Source organism: Perissodus microlepis, chromosome 6, assembly GCF_051167445.1.
Source record: "Perissodus microlepis isolate ML-2025 ecotype Zambia chromosome 6, ASM5116744v1, whole genome shotgun sequence".
NCBI lineage: Eukaryota > Metazoa > Chordata > Actinopteri > Cichliformes > Cichlidae > Perissodus > Perissodus microlepis.
Genome location: NC_140466.1, coordinates 18,763,372 through 18,782,241, shown reverse-complemented (window position 1 = coordinate 18,782,241; position 18,870 = coordinate 18,763,372). Strand labels below are relative to the sequence as shown.

Genomic DNA, 18,870 nt, shown 5'->3' with positions numbered 1-18,870 from the left:
TGTTCACGTAAAGAAAATACAAAATAGCACTATACGTCCAAAACGCCCGCCTGGCACATCTCACCGATCTATCCACTGTTTGCTCAAGGAAATTTGCTTCATCTGTATTCTCGCAGGCGACTTTCCAAACAGGTTTTCGGCCTAAAGTAATTTCTAGTTGCTTTTTTTCTTCCTTTCTTCCCCCTCTAAGACAGGGAGCGGAGAAAAGAGAGAGGGGACCGGTGGCGTTTTGTCGCGATTTCTCTTTTGCTTTATTTTTGAGTCGTCAGGCCGTGACGGCCCAGATGAGAGATGAGAGAGAGAGCTATGTGGACAGAGGGAAAGAGAGAGAGTGAGAGAGACACTGAGGAATGTGGCTGGAAGAGAGAGACAGAGAGCCTAATGGACCTTATTTTCTGGATGGGGGAGCGCGAATATATTCTGCTTTATCTCTGTATTTCCCCCCTCCCGGAAACAGTGAATCAATCAAACGTTTAAGGTGGCGCTAGGTTCTTAAGGCAGCTCCTATAAAGGGTAAATAAATAAAATACAAGAGGGATGCATAATGACCGCTGGTCCCCTGGCAGGGTGAAAATGAAGCTGCTGTCTCTGCCAACACCCCCACACTACCACCACCTCTGGAGACTTCAGAGGTTCAGTAGAAAGATATTTAAAAGCCAAGGCTAGTAATTTGGCAAAATCTTCATTCTGCAACAAAGTCTCCTGAGCTGCTGATTGAATTTCTGTGAGCAAGTGGTTAATTTGCTTGGTCAGAGGGATGAATTACTGGCATCTGTCAGTAAACCCACCCAGCTGTGGGAACATCAGCCCGGGTTTCTTCTGTAATTAGTTTTAAGGACAAGAAAGGAAATCATTTCTTCTAAAATTAGGAGAAACGTCTGAGTTCTCTTACTCAGCCTTGCTCTGGGCTAGCACCGTTCACCTCTCCAGCCTGATGCCTAAACATGGCATATAACACTCTGAAATGAGAACTTGTACAGCGTATTCAGAGAATTACGCTACTGAGGTCGATAAACAAATGCTTTTATAGATTTGCGTTTCTCCCTATCAGTATTTATGGGCTTAGAAAAATAAATTTCAAACACATAATCCACACAGCCTACCCCAAGAATGGTGAGAGTCTGAACGCCTAATACCAACAGTAAATACACAGATAAGTGAATAAATAGTTATCGGGAGGTTTTTGTAGGTCACAAGTCATTCCTCTCCATCTCTTTACAAAGCAAGGCGTATTTCATGCCCTGGCCCAGATAGGAAGGGTGAAAGGAACCATTTCATTTACTCTTATCTGAGGAAGAGGGAGGGAGGGAGAGCGAGAGCGAGGGAGCGTCTTCTCTGCAGATACCTTTGGTCAGGAGGAAGTAGCGCAGTAGGCTTCTATAAACCATTCTAGAAAAAAACGTTCTTTTATTCCTTGAGAGGTTATAGGAAATAATAATAAAGAGAGGAGGAAGAGAAATGCATTTACACATTTAGACAACCTTATAAGGTATTCACAGAATGTCAAAAAAGAGTCAGAGAGCTGACTTTCTCCAGTGGAGGTCAGCTGACTCTTTCTTGCTTTGAGGAAGATCTGAAACTGTACGTGTGTGAGATGTCTCTGCGAATGCTGTACAGGACTGGGCAGTGAGTATTCCCAGTAAAGTCTTATGAATCCGCCACAGTAGATCAACAAATTGATCCCTTATTACAAAAACAGTAGGGTCAGGGGTGCCCTGTAGGCTCCAGGAGGGTCAACTGACTGCCTATGAATGACTATGAGCAGGCTCATCTCTTCTACTTAAATTCTGATTATGAATTTTGTGATAAATACATAAAATCTGTTCACGTGTTTTACAAAACGTATGGTTGGGAAGTTTACTGGAGGAATTAAGGGTGATAAAGGGGGCTATGATGTTGTTCAAGTTATGTAGCCCACCGGAGCAAATTTGTCAATTGTGATTTTGGATGTTTTAAATAAAACTAGTTCCATTTGACTCGTTACTGTGTATGCTTTCAAGAGCAATGAGTTCACAGTAACCTTTAATATGAAAAAAGCCTTTGAAAGCCAGAAATATCCTTAATGGGAAATAAAACAGGAAAATAAAATAGATAATAGACATCAAGAACTCATGAAGAGCTTATCACAAGGATAAAACACGTTTCTTATTTCAGATGAATGGTCCTCTTCATTCAGCCCCTGCTATATCTCAACGTAACATTACTGTATTATTAGCCATCTGAAATATAATGAAAGCACGAAGAAACTTTTTGCATGCAGAACATTAAAAAAAAACATGGTACCTCAGCACTGGATGATTTGCAAATCCACTGTTAAGTTAATAAAAAGAGGTGAGATTTAACATTTCTTATTCATAGAGTTAGAGCAGACAGGGACCTTTAGTCTCTGTTCTACAGTAAATTTCCCAAAAGCTCTGACATTTTGATGAAGTGTGACTCAGTAGCGTCTACAGTACATCATTCAAATCTGTGTGAAGTCTTCCGAACTCCGTCCTTCCAGTTTGTTATAAATTTAGGACATCCAAACCCAGGATAGTAACACATCTGATGCTATACGAAGCAAACAGTCTTCAGAAGCTTTGCAGTATTCCCCCGATGAATCCACTAAACGTGTAGAGCGGAAATATGAAAAATGACAATACATAAGCGCTAATTGGGTGAATGACTTCTTTGATTGAACAGGTTTAAAAGTAAATAACAAATCGATTAAACACAGCTGATGGTAAAGTTCATGCTGCTTGTCTCTGAGCTGTGGCTGAGCCCAGCTCACAGGGTCATATTACTCTGCCTGCGTTTTCCTGTCTTTCATAAAGAGCGATTGCTTTTCAAATTGTGCTCTGCAGCAGACGTCTGCATAATGAGACTTCTTCTATCTGAAAAAAAAAATAAAGCAGTAAGGAAGCGAGTCGCCGTCCACGTTAGCCATTTGGAAATAGCTTTGTTTGATTTCACAGAATGAGACTCTCCACTCTTCACATTTTTGTATTTATCTCCCCTGTATTGACCTATTTATATTTATGCTGGAGAAAGCTGTGAAAGTGTGTGTGTGTCTTTCTTTATTTTATGCTGATGGAGAGAAGTTGAGGACAGGGGGACAGGTTCAGGGGACAGCATGGTGTTTTAGGGGGTATCCCTGCTGGGGTAATGTGTTTAAAATCTATTACCCCCACAGCTAGGATTAGTGTGTGTGGGAGAGTGTGTGTCTCTGTGTGTGTGTTTCCCCTAAAGACGTAATCACTATGGTAATACAAAAGCCAGTGGATTAAATGGTTGAAAAAAAAATATTTCTATTTCATTTAAACTTCGCCTTTGGAGGGAAACATATACACACACATATATATATATATATATATATATATATATATGTATATGTATATGTATATGTATATATATATATATATATATATATATGTATATGTATATGTATATGTATATATATATATATATATATATATATATATATATATATATATATATATATATGTTTAAGAAACCCGGGGAACCAGTCCTGATCTTTCTTACTGTTTTCTGCTCACATGCAGCATTTCTGTTGGTGGATGCTGTGGTTTAATCATTTACCTCAAATTCCAGGATTCTGACCTGGCCCGGCTCACGGGGTCTCACAGCGTGGTGTTTACAAATGTATAAATGTTGTAGTCTGTTTAAGTGCATCTTCTGTGATATGCTGCTGACCTGCTCAAAATGTATTTCCAGTCAGTAGAAGCTTGGATATTTTCTACTATAGGAAAGCTGAAAGAAACTAGATGGACACAGATCACAGATCTCCTTTGCAGTTTTGCCCTTGTCAGTTGTGGCTGCTGTTTAAATCTGTTTATGCAACTTTCTAATAGACGGCTGTGGTTTTCTGTGACTTATGGATACAGAAGAAGTTTATTCAATTATGCAAAGGTTCAGCTAGTTTTTTCTTGTATTCTACTTTTGCTGTCTTTCATTCATTTCCTTATACTTTCATCCCTTCATCCCTCAGAGGGAATATTAGCCGTGTCTTTCGCTAAGGGGCCAAGGCAAGGCCTTGGTCAATAATTAATTAAAATCCCTTCATTTACTCAAAATCTTTGCTTAGCCTGCCCCTGGTGAAATTGGGCAAAGTTTGCACTTTGGAATAGTATTATTATGCTGAGCAGGATAAATCACAGGCGGGAGAGAAAACAGATGTATTTGAGATAGTAAATTAACTAAGCTAAGCCAGCTAAGCCAAGGGCCAACAGCTGTGGGACTGCAGCCTAGAAAGTGTTGCTGAAGTAACTATTTCTCAGGCAAACAAATGTAAATGTACAGAAACAAGCTGTTAATGGCACAGATCCAGCATCAATTTACTGAATGAGAAGTGATGGTATTAAAATAAAGCTCATCGAGTGTTTAAGTAGAATGGAAAAGCACTATATACGAACCAATCAATTGACCTTTTCCCAAAATAGAGGAAGTAGACTCTAACTGCTGTGCTGCAGACTAGACTACCTTAGTGCTGATATGAGGTGTAAAGATTGTCTGAAATGCCCTTAAACAAGCTGGTTTTTGCTGCTACTTTATACAGTGAAGCTGTTAAGTTTTTGTGTTCTTCTGTCTGATATTGTTTTGACCTTTAACTTGAACCAAGTCTTGGTCAGTCTTTGATATGCGAGTATAAGGATAATGGATCAATTTGTATGTTTGATTGTGTTGAAAAAGTTACATCCAAGATCTTTGACTCTTGCCTATCCAACTGTCTGTTATGTATCAAGAATATAATCCGAGGAAATGAGAGGATTTTGTAATGAATTTCCACTGAGTCCTTTTTTTTGGTTGCATATCGAGTTAGATTTCAAGGTTATCTTTGATTTCAGTGCAATTTTTTATGCATATCTTTCTGTTGTTCCTCATTGGCTTCTTGCCCATCTCAAATTCTCATTCTCTTCTAGGACATGGTGGCGTGAACCAGCTTGGAGGTGTGTTCGTAAATGGCAGACCCCTCCCAGATGTAGTTCGCCAGCGAATAGTAGAACTTGCCCATCAGGGGGTTCGGCCGTGCGACATCTCACGCCAGCTACGAGTCAGCCATGGATGTGTCAGCAAGATACTGGGCAGGTAAGAAGCCGACCAGCACCTACACTCGTGTGTGTTCTGGGGTGATCAAAACACATCAACCTCCTCATTCAGTACTTTAAAGGATCCCTTTTCACAATAAGTTAACCTTTAAACTATGCAGTGGAAGACCAAGTATCTTCACCTTTACTTGTTGGATTTATTTGTGTTTTTCTGGTTAGTTTTTTTTCATCAGGTGAAAAGAACACACAGGTGAACCAGCCTGTGTCAGACTGAAGCTCCTGTAAGGTCATACTGACTCCTTTGGTGTCAGTTCTGCTGTGTTCTTCAGTTTCCTCCACATGCACAAGCTGCGTCTTCCAAAGTGCCTCCATTTTCGCTCTGCTTCTTACTTCTCTCACACGGTTCTCTGCTCTTTTCTTGCTTTTCACCTCTCCCCTCTCCTTATATCCTGTATTTTTTTGTCCCCCCCCCCACATATTTCTGTGTCTCTCCTCACTCCCCCTTTTCTCTCTCTTTCTGTCTCTCCCTCTGCCTTTTTCAAAGCTAAATTCAAGAGTAAATCCCTGTTCGTTCCGTCCCTCAGAGAAGAAAGGGGGACAAAAGGGAAAAGATTCATCACTTTTTGGAATTAGCATCAAAATGAAAGTGGCACCATATTTCTGCACCAAAAAAATGACAGAGGGAGATGGAGAATGGGAGAAAGACATGAACAAGGGACACAATCAAAAGGGAAAAGGCGTGTTAAAGAAGACGAGTGCAGGAAAAAGAAAAACGAATGAGAGACAGAGAGACCATTTGTGAGGACGGAGGGGAAGGATTAGCTACAGCGACCCTCAGCTATATCAAAAAATGTGCTGCTCATTGTTCTCCCATGCCTCTCTTTCTCCGTCTCTCTCTTTCCGTCTTTCTCTCTCTATCTCTCTCTTTCCCTCTCTCTCTCTCCCCTTTCCTGGCCGTTCAACTCACTGAAGCGTTACCGTGAGGGGGGAGGAGGGGAGGGGATCGAGGGATGGAAGGAGGGAGGGAGGGTTGTTTTATCCTCTCCTCTCTCTCTCTCTGGTGCCAGCAGAACAAAAACACCAACTCTACCACCCTGTGTGTGTTTGTGTGTGTGTGTGTGTATTGGCTCATCGTTGTGCAGATATCAATAACTACGCTCGTTTATTCACCAATGATTCAGCTGTGAATAATTTAAATAGTTTTCCATTTGAAAATAGATTGTTTTTCCTTTAGCTGTGTTTATACTCCAGCTGTGAATAGTCAAAAATGTGGAACACCCCCCCCGACACACACACACACACACACACACACACACACACACACACACACACACACACACACACACACACACAGAAAGAAAGACAAGGAAGTGCACATTTACAGGAACTCGCATCTTCACGGAAAGGATTACTCTACCGTACAGTGGAGAGAGAGAGGGAGAGAGAAGAGCAGCAGCAGGTTTAAGACTGACTGACAGCTTGCATCCACACACAGCATCCCCCCTTTTTTCTGCAAGCTGTGTAGCGCATTTGCTGTCCTCCCACCCCCTGTCCCCCCATGCCCCTTCTGCATGCAAATACATTCATGACATAGCCATGGTGGACATGAAACGGTTGTGTGAGTGCGCCCCGTGTGCACATGTGTGTGTGTCAGTGCCATCCTCTTCCTGCATCTGCGTAATAACGTGAAATTGCTTAAGAGAACAGAAGCCGATCGCGGGACGAGTCAGGCACTAAAAATGTTGCGTGACAGGTGTTTGAGCTTATTGCATTTAGCCTTTCAGCTGACTCTGACATCTGCAGCGAAATCGGCAACATTATGTAACTGGCAGTGAGGGTTTTAGCACGCCTTGATTTAACAAGGTGTATCCCAACGAGAGCAGAGTCTCTGTTTGCGAGAAGGAGCTGAGCAAATCAGTCAAAGATACAAAATAAAACAGAAATAAAGAAAACTAAAAGAAAGGATCAAATATACAGAAAGATTCCCTCGAATTTGCAGTATATTTGACCAGCATTATCTGACCGGTGTGAATAAATACAAAGTCTTTGATACAAACTCTATCCACACACAGATTATAAATACACAGTGCAATCATTAAATCTTCAAGGTGCTTTCAAGAGGAAATATTTCCACGGCAATATTTTGATTTAATACAGAACCTTTTTGGTTAAAGAGGATTTTAAGCCTATATAACAGACACATTTGGACCTCATCTGGGGTACTTTCCACAGCTGCTGGGCAGGTACATCCCTGGAAAGTATTATGTGTCCAAAAATATCCCAAAAGTTATGACACAACTGGCATCAGGCTCATTTTAAGGAGAACTGTGACTGAATTCACATGTGGGCAGATATGAGCCACCTTTGGGCCAAACATTCATTGCGTTCTGAGCAATGCAATATTCATAAGTCCATGCAGCGCATGAGCACTGAAGCTGTTTTTGCGATCTTCCCTGTTTTATGCGATGTGATTCCTCGCCACATTCAAAAGATCAGCCCAAACCAACACGGAGTTTCAATTGTCAGAATTACCCAAATAAAAAGTTCTGTTTGAAATTCAAATTAAAAAAAAAAAAAAAGATGCAGCTGATGGAGGATTAGCAAATAATCACACCCATTTCATAGCTCAAATTAAGCAAATTAGGACAAGAATCACAAGTGATCAAAAATTTGGACACTAAGAAGATTTACAGGCCGCAAAAACTATTTTAATTGACATGGCAACATGACAGACTGGGGGGGGCGGGGGGGGGGGGGGGGGGGCTGTCTATCGTGAGTGGAAAAAAGACCTTAGACAGGAGGAGCATGTCCGATGTTTGGTGTGTAATCCAGAAATAAGTCCTGACCACAGGAGGGAAGGTCATTCCTCTGTTGGAGAGCTTGAAGGGAAAATAGCTGAGTCCAAGTGGAGCAATGTTCAAACCACCACCAAGAGAGGTGAAGTAAAGGGGCAGTAAAGCAGAAAGCTGCTTTATGTTATATCTGGGTTCTTTGGAGTCTAGATTCCCCTTCTGCTCGATTTAGCAGTGAAACAGAACTCTGAATAATTATTTCAGCATTTTTGATGCTGTCACAGAAATGACCTGGCCACTTTTCAGCTTCAATAGGTGAAAGAAGAGGAGTTAAAGGATAAGGAGAAAATTATTTTTAAAAAATCCTTCACATTTGTATCTTATTCCTCTCTGCCACTGACCTACATTGTTGTCCATTCGCTGTTAAAAACACAGAAAAAAAGCCACACTGTTGGGCTCTGTGTTAGTTTATTCACTGTCCTCGTGCTGTAAAGAGCCTTGAGATCTGACTCCACACCTGTTGATGTATATTTGAGAAAATGAGGAAAGTATAGAAGAGCACCAACCTCATGCTTTTAAAAAATGCATGTTCAGATTCTTATTTGGATGGAAACATTTTTGCACAGTTGCCTATAATCATGAAATATTTTCAGATGCGGCGGCACAATCGTGATTAAGTACTTTAACCCAACTAAACTCGGCCTTGTTTCTCTTTTATGTTTTTTTAATTAAAGTTTTTTTTTCAGGTTTGGATTTGGTACATTTTAATAAGGAGCTGTATGCATAAAAAAAAACAAAAAACTAAAAACAGAATTTACAGATTTCATATTCCATATGATTTTATTAACTTGTTCCTCCCCGTATGATCAATGCAAGTGTCTTTTAATTGGCAGGTACTATGAAACGGGCAGTATCCGCCCTGGGGTAATTGGGGGATCCAAACCAAAGGTTGCTACACCAAAAGTGGTCGACAAAATCGCAGATTACAAACGCCAAAACCCCACCATGTTTGCCTGGGAGATCCGGGACAGGCTCCTAGCAGAGAGAGTTTGTGACAACGACAGTGTTCCCAGCGTCAGCTCCATTAACAGGTACGACAGTCTGCATGCTTTGTGTATGTTTGTTTGAGTTTGGGCGTATAGCAACAGGTACAGCCTATTGGTAGAGCTCAGAGCAATATAATACTCTGTGTTTTATGTGTGTGTGTGCCTGTGTGTGAGTCTGGGAGTGGAAAAGAGAATAGTAAAGAGGCCCCAGTCTCCATATGTATGAAGTGGCTGCAGCTCACTGGTTCAACACGATGGTACAATGACAACCCTTTCCCCTGAGCATAGAAGCAGAGAGAGAGAGGGAGGGATGGTGAAATAAGAGAGAGAAGGAGTGAGCAAAAGAGGCAGACAAAAGGGAAGGAAGGTGTGTGGGGGTAAGGAAAGAAACAGACACAAAAGGAAAGGAAAGAAAGGAAAAGGGAGAAAAGGAAATGAGAGGAGAGGAAAAAAGGGGAGGAAAGGAAGAAAAAGGAAAGGAAAGAGGAAGAAAAGGCTTGCATGAGCAGCCAAGCAGGAAGTGTGAGGCCCCTCTGCCATGTCAGCCTGCCTCAGCCACTTCACACACACACACACACACAGACACACACACGCACAGACACATATACACAGTTTTGCTCCCACGATGGTCATGTTCTCTCTGTCACTCAGGATCTCTCTCACGCACACTCACACAAACCACTTCACACACACTAATATCCCCTCTCTCCTCCTGCAGGATCATCCGGACTAAGGTTCAGCAGCAGCCTGGTCAAACGGGCTCAGTGTCGGCTCACAACCTAGGTAGGTTGCTGTTCGAAAATCCTGTTTCCAGCCATCAAAGCCAATTTTTTTTTTTTTAACAAAAGAAGTGTTTTTGTGTAAATCTCTCTGGAGAGGATCCTCTGTGCTGAACAAGAAAACAAAGTTTCTGGACCTGTGTGAAGACAGTATGCGATGCTATGTGCCACAAAGTTCCAAATCTACATTGCATCCTTACAGTCAGCTTTAGATTGTCATTTTCCATGTAAGAAGTATGTTTAGGGTTTGTTTCTTTTTTACCAGAGTTTTGTGTGATGGTCAGGTTCATTTTGTCTTTTTGGGCCAACCGAGAGCTGACTGAAGAACGAGTAAGGTAGGGTACGATCAAACAAAGGTGACCGGCTGGATATAAAATAATAGTTACATATTAAGCTTTCATATTCTTGGCCCATCCGCTATGACGTCTTTAACCGAAAGCACACTGGTAACATTATTACAGTAGTGTACAATGTAACTATTAAGACGTACAATAGTCCCAATAACAACAATCAAAGGGATCCACGGCGTGAAACCATATCATCCTAAATATAGCTGTTTCATAAATAAGTCAACAAAAATGCTCAAGTCATTGTAATATCAAAGCATTAGAGATCTTTATCAGTTCCTTCTCAAATGGGTACTAGATTAGCAACACTGGCAAGCATTTAACTCTTTGATTATTGGAGGTTATGACTGGAAATTGATTATTTACAATGATATTCAAGTTCAAAGCGAGGATGCACCTGGTGAGGCACACTCTCACGGGCTAGAAAAGATCATATTTACGGTTTCTCAGTTACATCACCAAATTATTACTTATCTAGGTCAATGGACTTCTTGTGACCTATGTACCAAACTTTACACTATGCATATTCATAAACACATTTTTTTTTCATCCATATTGCTACAGGCAGTGATTGGTGGGGAAGGATACACAGCTTTCTGCCCCCTATGTCAGATTAATTCAGCTGTGTTTTGTTTGAGCAACATAGTAGTTTGAAAATAAGTTTGAGTATATTAGCAACAGGTAAACTTTTGCTTTAGTTTCGATTAGCACGAGTTAAAATTATGTTAAGTGCAGCTGGATGAGATCCAAAACCTGACAAATATTAAAGGACTTATCGGACGGTTCTCATTATATATTTTTAATAAAGGACCCGTAACCTTTGTCAGTATACAGTTAATTACCCTGTTAGACACTGAAAGACTATATCTGTGGCATCTATGGCTTGAACATTATTTCCTTTTATTCGATGAATATCGCAGCGTACACACAGATACGATAGCCTTTCTCTCTCTTCCTCACTTTGCCCTGCAGTGGATTGTGTTTCAGAGTCTCTCATATCTTCATAATCGCACATTGTCTATTAATCTAAATTAATTTCACACACACTGCTCCCTGACTCCTGCCTTTTACTCACATTTAAGCGACACACACACACACACACCCTAGATGCAGTGAGACACACATGCACACGCTTACAGATTACACAGATAAATGGGTCCCACTCCCAGGCAGAAAATTGAACATTTGGATTTGCAGAATAAAAGCGTTACGTTCTGATAACAAAAAGAGTGAAAAGAAAGAGAAAGGAAAATCAGATAATTGAAGTGCTAAATCAAGTGATGGGAAAAGGAGGGATATGCATTCATTATACTCTCCTTGTCGTTAGCGAAAGAGTAACGGCTTGAAGGGACTTTGATCCTCTGGTTTACCTGCCTTTTTTTTACCCCCTCCTTCTTCTTTATTGCCATTTCAGTCTTGTCTTTCTCTGTTTGGGGGGTCTGCTGGGAGAGGGGATTAGTATGTCTGTCTCCACACCTTTCTGTCCCTCCTGGGATACCATACTGTCACTCAGCCCCACGTCCGCTTACAGGGGTACAGATAAGGGACCAAGAAGTGAGCGACTGTATGTTTAAGCCTGTGCCTGCGTGTCAGGAGGTTGCAGGGTGCGTGTGTGTGTGTGTGTGCGTGTTACTGAAGCGGTGACAAGTATGTCGCTGTGTCACCCGGCAAAGAACTTGTCTCCTCCAGGGGGAAGATTAAAGGAAGAGACAACAAAGAGCAAAACACTAACAGAGGCTGGTCTTTTGTGTCTTTTCCTTTAGTTTCAATTTAGCCGATACAACCGAGTGAAATTTAGAGAGATAAAATGGACTTTTATTGATTTTTTAAAAAAGAAGAATAATTAAGATTTACATTGTGTGGCAATCATGCTGAGGTTTATGCCACAAATATATGAATAAGGACACTTGATTGTTGTTTTTCAAGCCTGAAAAGCATCCGCACACACAGACACACAGAAGAATTTCTCAGAAAGAGCTTTGTGCACAAAAACTATAGCTTACTGTTTATTTTCAATTAAATATTTGTGCTTTCAAATGAGATCCAAAGACACACGCAAATATATTGGATTCAGTTCATTTTGGTGAGTGTTTATAGAGTTTTGTGACACAGTACATTAAAATATGCAGTCTGTGATATTTCAGAAATTCATAAAACACTTTGCTGTCTTCTTTTTCTTATCCTTTTATCTGAGATGTGATCATAAAGTAAAACCATGAACATTTAAAAAAATACACTCTTTTCTTTATAGTAGAACAAGCTACACTCACTTTGCAGTTCTTTATGTTTTATTTTCTGTAATTTTTTTATTGAAAGCAAATGTTTCAGTGAGTTAAAGAGTCACTTAAGGCCTTTTGCCTTTTTAATAAAATCATACACCTTACAAGAGTAAGTGTCCACATAACACAATAAATGTGTTGTGCTTTCCCCCATTTTATTTTACAATACGACTCTGAGATTAAGTAATTCCTCATTTCAGTCATCAGTTTTTTTGGGTGTTCTTTTGCTTTCTCGGTATATCCTTTAAAGTGTTGGCATTGTCATGTGATCTGTCTGCAGCAACGTCCGTGCCAGCCACACAGGTCTCAGCAGTGACCAGCGACTCGGCCGGCTCCTCGTACTCCATCAGCGGCATTCTGGGTATCAGTTCAGCTGCTGATGTAGGCAAGAGGAAGAGGGATGAAGGTGAGCAAACAGTTATGCTTTGTATATGTCCCACTTTGTTAATTTTTCCTGGTGGATGCACGAGGCACACGAGAATCTAACACACGAGCAACAGCAACGGGACATGTGAATAAAACATCTTCATTGAGGAACGCAGATTTATTTACTAACAGTGTTTCATGGAATAGCAACCCGAGAGGCCAGCTTATGCACGCACTATCGATCATATACTTCTGTCATACTTGATCAATGTTGCATGCTAATGTATATGCGAGCTTGTGTATGTGCTCATAGGTACTGGATGTATATATTTGTGTACGCTGATATGCCTCCACGTGTTTGCCTGATTGTGTGTGTGTGTGTGGGTGTGTGTGGGGGGGTGTCAGTGGCATTAAAAAGCCATCACACAGACGGTCTCCTACGGTAAATGAGACAGGACCAGATGTCGGAGCGAGAGGGGGTGACAGAATGCCACTGGGGGCTATTTCGCTCTCTCTCTCCCTGAAACACACACACACACACACACACACACACACACACACACACACACACACACACACACACACACACACACACACACACGCACACAGATACAGTGTGGGATCCTTTTCCCACTGCTGATGAATTTTCAGAACACTCCAGCAGGTTCCAGGTGAATCCCAGGTGCACCTTGATATGCTCGGATTCAGCCCACTTAACCATCAGTAGAGTACAAAGACTTTAGACCCAACGCAGACATAGAGACATACACACATATATCATTGATGCACTGGATCAAAGTTTGACTTGCTATGTGAACAGTTTGTCCATTGATAAATGAGGTTTTAGCTCAATCAAAAATAACAACAAATTGCACTCTCATCCTGTTCAGTGATCATCCGCTGGTTGGGTTTTCCTCCGTCTTTCTGTTGCAACTGCATAAAACGTCAAAATATGTTACAAAGTTAAGGTTGAGGTAGAAGATTTGGTGTCTCCATAAAAGCAAATGTGACATAGTGTTCTAAAAACAGGCTTAAACACCCGGTGAAGCTTGAGACACACTCTAGACTTTAAAAACTGGGGCAGACAAAGAACCTACACGATGAGGAAAATGCCTTTTCTCACATTAACACTTGAAACAAATGTAAAATGGCAATTTTCCCTCACATTTTCCACATTTCGTATTCATTAAGTTATTTCGCATGCACACCTTGACTTACCTTGATGTGCATGTATGATATCTGCGCAACAGAACTGAAGAGAAACAAATCAAATTCAAATGTTTTAGATATATTCGGTTAAATTTTACACTAAGTTTGACGGGACTCTGATTTTAGTTGCTGCTCTTGAATAAGATCAGAGCACTTGCACAGAGCACAGTGATTGTCATGTCCACATTTAGGCTCACTGACAGAGTAAAGAATGAAAGATTAACAGATTCACCTGTGTTAGTGATCATAAGTCTGAATGGCCACAGTGAAACTGGTCTCTGACTGATTTCATCCATGCCTCTTTGACATAAATAATACGAAGTATTAATCCACCCCATTCTGTGCTGTATTGTCTTCAGCAGAAACTCTGCAGTCAGATCTGTTGCTGAAGGAAAGTATCTGTAGCCTAATTAGCGGTATTATTGTTTCACTTTGTTCTTTATGTGCATGACACACTACACCATGTGCTACATGTGTGCTCTGTCTGCCGGTTTTCTATGACTGCCGCTGGACTTTCCATTTCACAGTTCGAATCGAAACATTGTATCACTTCTCGTTTCATTGAAGCATTCAGAAAGCATCATTCGAGCATTATGTCTCTCCGTGTCACGTTTCGCTTGTGTGTTTTATCTGCAGCGTTTCTGTGCCAGAGGTCTGCGCGGTTGGCTCTGTGGTCTAATTAACAGCATTGCTAATCACAGCTTCCATTAGAGCAGCCCCCGCTGGATAATGACACACACACACAGCAAGGGGCGACAGGGGGAACAGCATGCACAGACATGGACAGACAAACACATACACAGGCAAACAATAAGGCAAGCTTCTGACGACGAGTCACGGCCATATGCCCGTCATATGCAGAGCCTTGAGTCAGTCTGTTGCAATTTTCCTGAGTTTTTTGTGTAAAAAAATCCCCAAACACACTGCAGCTCTTATTTTTATTTATTAATTCATTTATTAGAGCAGGTTAATGTTAGCTGAATCCTCTGATGATCCTAAGGCGGCATGGTCTGCATGCTTAATAAACAGGCATTTTATTACATATGCAGCCCATACTCTTTTAGTGAGCCTCCTATGTGACAGAGAGGATTAACAGTGGCCACCAACCCTGCTGATAAACCAGTATAACTAGTTACAAATTGCTTCGCAATGTGCTTAAGCCATAAGCTTATAGTGTAGCATGTGGAGTGACCACATAAACTGAACAAAAGAAACCTTTTGACCACAAAAAACAAGTTGTTACTGAAAATATTCTGTCCCACTACAACATCTGCTACTCTGCCTGTAAACTGTACCAACATCAGTAAACATACAGAGTGGTTCATCCATTGTTTTGTAGCTGACAGGCTGTTTGCTAGTGTAGGTAAACCTCTTGTCTAATTCCCATAATTCTCACATCAGTCAGTGGTATTCTTTGCATCTGTCTCACTCAATCACCCCCCATGAAGTTGAATTTTAACTTGGTACCAACTCATTTTGTGCCTCCACCAATTATTTAGTCTCTCATTGCTACATGTTGTTGAACTCCACACTCCCTGGTGTCCACAGCATCTCAATTCCTGCAGCAGATTGTGTTTACTCTTTGAATTAAATGTGTTGTGGAAAATATTATGTTTTCAATAATGGAATGTATCTACAGAGACAGAGGTATAAATAAAGCAAATGATATTCTAGCTCACAAGAGGCACCCCACTGTCTCCTCAATTGAACTGTTGCCATCTGGTCAACAATATTGCCCCCTCGATTTGCTAAAAACACATCTACATTAGAACGTGTTCTCCAGGCCATTGACTTTTAAAACTGGTAAAACATAAATCAGTAGTTCTGGTGCTGAGCTGGTCTGGCCATCCTAATCTGTTGCAAGGTGCGCAGTATGAGTGAAATGATGCTTAGTTTGTTGTGATGAAATTGCTGTTTTTTTATATCATATCATTGCATATCATATCTGCTGTATGTGCTTGTAAGGACGTCAACGCGTGCAATGGAAACTGTTAGCCATGAGCATATCAAACAGCTGCTGTGCACGTGAACACAGGAAGGAGGGATCAGTAGCTTGTGTTGTGTATGTATGTGTTCCTGTGTGTTGGTAGGAGGAGTTTGTGGGGGTAAAACCCTGTGGTGACCTGTGCCCCCAGCCAAAGCGAGGGGAAGTTGGGGGTGACTGGGGCCAGAAAGGAGATGAATGGGTGTGAATGGAAGAACTTGACTTCTGGGGCCAAAAGGGGACTATTGTACCTTAACCTATTCACTTTACACATTGAAGCTGCTGCTGCTGCTGTGTGTGTATGTGTGTGTGTGTGTGTGTGTGTGTGTGTGTGTGTGTGTGTGTGCAAGCATCCAACATGCATGTGGAGTTCAGGACAGGTGGGCCGGTCACTAAAGGGAGTGCTGTTTTTTTCTTCCTCAAATCTGTGAGGGGAAATCCACTCTCAGTATTTTTAAGTCATGCACATTTTTCAAAATACAACAACAAATAGTTTCAATGGCATTTACCCAGAATGCCAGATTGACCTCTCACCCCCCTGTGCATCCACTGTGACATGAGGCAGCTTACAAAATAAAAGATGCTGGGAGTGAGCAAGAGATGCAGGGTGGAGGGAGGGGATTGTCGCCCTTCGCGCGTAGCTCCTCCCGGCTCACAAAAACTTTGATCTCTGGAGTTTGGATCAGGCACATACACACTCTCACAGACAAAAAAAAATCATTACACACACACATGCAGGGAAGAGCTGGGGCTGTGAGGTCAGACTTGTGACACTTGGGCTATCAGCATGATTATCTATGTCAAGAGCAAAAAGGAGCACACTGGTGGTGTTCTAACCTCTGCAGACATGCATGTATAAGCAGGCAGGAAAACAGACAAATAAGTGACAACTCATCTAATTCTTTAGGGTATTTGGATTTAATAATTCAACTGCTTCTGGATTCTTGGGAAAAATGGCAGCAGCAGGCTGTTATGGAAGACGACTGTGATGGAGAGAGAGCAAGAGAGGCAGGAGGGAGGGAGAAAGAGAGAGAGAGACAGAGAAGGCGGAAGAGAGAGGAAAAAGGCAGAAAGGAGAGAACAATAAGGGCTCATTGTTTGTTTTGTTCTGCTCTGAAAAAGAGGGAAGAGAAGCGCTTCCCTTCTGAGACTGAATCACAGAGATAGAGGCAGCTGTGTGTGTGTGTGTGTGTGTGTGTGTGTGTGTGTGTGTGTGTGTGTGTGTGTGTGTGTGCACGCATCCAACAGTGAATAGGATTTAACCCGTCACGGCAATGAGTTTCTTTACCCATCCATGGATACAATGAGACCAGCCGGATATCAAGCTACCCACCCACCCACACTCACAGCCTCAATCACATCCATACCAAGGCCCATGCATGCACACCTCAAGACACACACACACACACACACACACACACACACACACACACACACACACACACACACACACCTTTACACAAGTTCATACAGATGAATGGACAATATTGATTATCATAAGTAAAAGCTTTGTTCTTACTGCTCGATTACAGCAGGTTCTGTCATCTCCCCTGTTCTGTCTTTCTCTGGTTCTTTGTGGGTGCTCCACCATGACAGACACAGGTCAGTCTTTCAGGGTGCATTTGTGTGTGTGTGTGTGTGTGTGTGTGTGTGTGTGTGTCTGCGCACATATGAGAGAGTTTGTGTGTGCAACAGAGAGAAAGCAGAAAGCAATAAGCTGGCTGAAATGGTGCCATCAGAGCTACATGATTGATCAATTGAATTCCATCATGGGGACTGGCCGGTGGGATTAAATGGGTTGCCTTGGGTTACCAGGCTAAAGCATCATACTGGCTTTATCTCCCACCCTGATTGGTCTGTCACCGGAGACCTGGACCATACACTCACACTACTCCCAGCATCTGTATTTTGAGTGTGTGTGTGTGTGTGTGTGTGTGTGTGTGTGTGTGTGTGTGTGTGTGTGTGTGAGAGAGAGATTATGATCAAACCTCTGTTTGTGAGAGAGGGTTTTGTGTACTGAAGATGTAGAGGGAGGTTTAGTGTGTGACACAGCACTGTAGTATGAGCTGGATGCTGTCTGAAGATTTAAAGGTTTCCTAGAAGTCTTTGAATTGATCCAAAGCCACAGGTTGTGCCAAGACTGATCCTTTTTATCAACTTTTGAAATTTAGCTAACACACATCAAACTGTAAGCAAACATTTTGCAACCAGCTTTGGGACTGTAATCCATCCATCCATCCATCCATCCATCCATCCAGGAAAGGTTTTCAGTCTATCCTGGTGCATTTGCACTAACACCTATAGCCAGTTTAACCTGAAACTTTTTAGACTATCAAAAAAAATCCATCCAGCCACATTGCGATCACACAAACTTCACACAGAAAGGCCACAGCCCACAAACAACTTCAAACCCAGAACCTCCTGCTTAGAGGAGAAGTGCTAACCTCTATATCGTCACAGTGCCATATGCCAATCTACCAAATGTTTTAACATAGTCTTAGTTGCGCCTGTCACTCTTGGATGTGCACAGAGATCACTTAAATAATGAACCAAAACAACAAAAAAAGTGAAAAACAAACAAACAAACAAACTGTCAGTTTCCTTATTAGGCTACTGTGGATGTAAAATGTACACTTACATAATCCTCTTATCTTGTACAAAGGATCAATTAATTCTGACTCCTCAGGTATACTCACAAAACACTTTATTTTCCTCAATGTAATCTAGCTAAACTTAAAACCCATTGCATCTTAGCTTTAAACCAGTAATTCTTGCTTATGTCGTAAAACCTTTTTTAGATTATGTTTTTAGGAATGTGACTAGAACAAATAAAGAATGAATAAAATTAAGTAAAACTATGTTAAAGAGGAAACCTGTCATTCTTATAGATTACTATCCTGTCTCAGCTCAGTCCTTAGCTGAAATCTCAGTTACTTCTTTATTACAAAGTGAATTATACTCTGATTTATCATCTATTTTATACAGATGGGTAACAACTATTCAACAAAATGAATACAATTAAA

The 18,870-nt window shown here is 41.3% G+C and overlaps 1 protein-coding gene across 4 annotated transcripts in view; it reads left to right on the top strand.

Moving 5' to 3' along the window:
- The window catches only part of pax5 (paired box 5), a 56,129-nt gene that overhangs the window by 9,779 nt on the left and 27,480 nt on the right, over positions 1 to 18,870 (top strand). For all 4 annotated transcript variants that reach the window (XM_084931287.1, XM_084931284.1, XM_084931288.1 and 1 more), the window contains exons 2-5: positions 4,920 to 5,085; positions 8,731 to 8,928; positions 9,602 to 9,666; positions 12,569 to 12,694. In XM_084931287.1, coding sequence (XP_084787413.1) covers positions 4,920 to 5,085; positions 8,731 to 8,928; positions 9,602 to 9,666; positions 12,569 to 12,694 — 555 coding nt within the window. The remainder of the gene's footprint in view (positions 1 to 4,919; positions 5,086 to 8,730; positions 8,929 to 9,601; positions 9,667 to 12,568; positions 12,695 to 18,870) is intronic.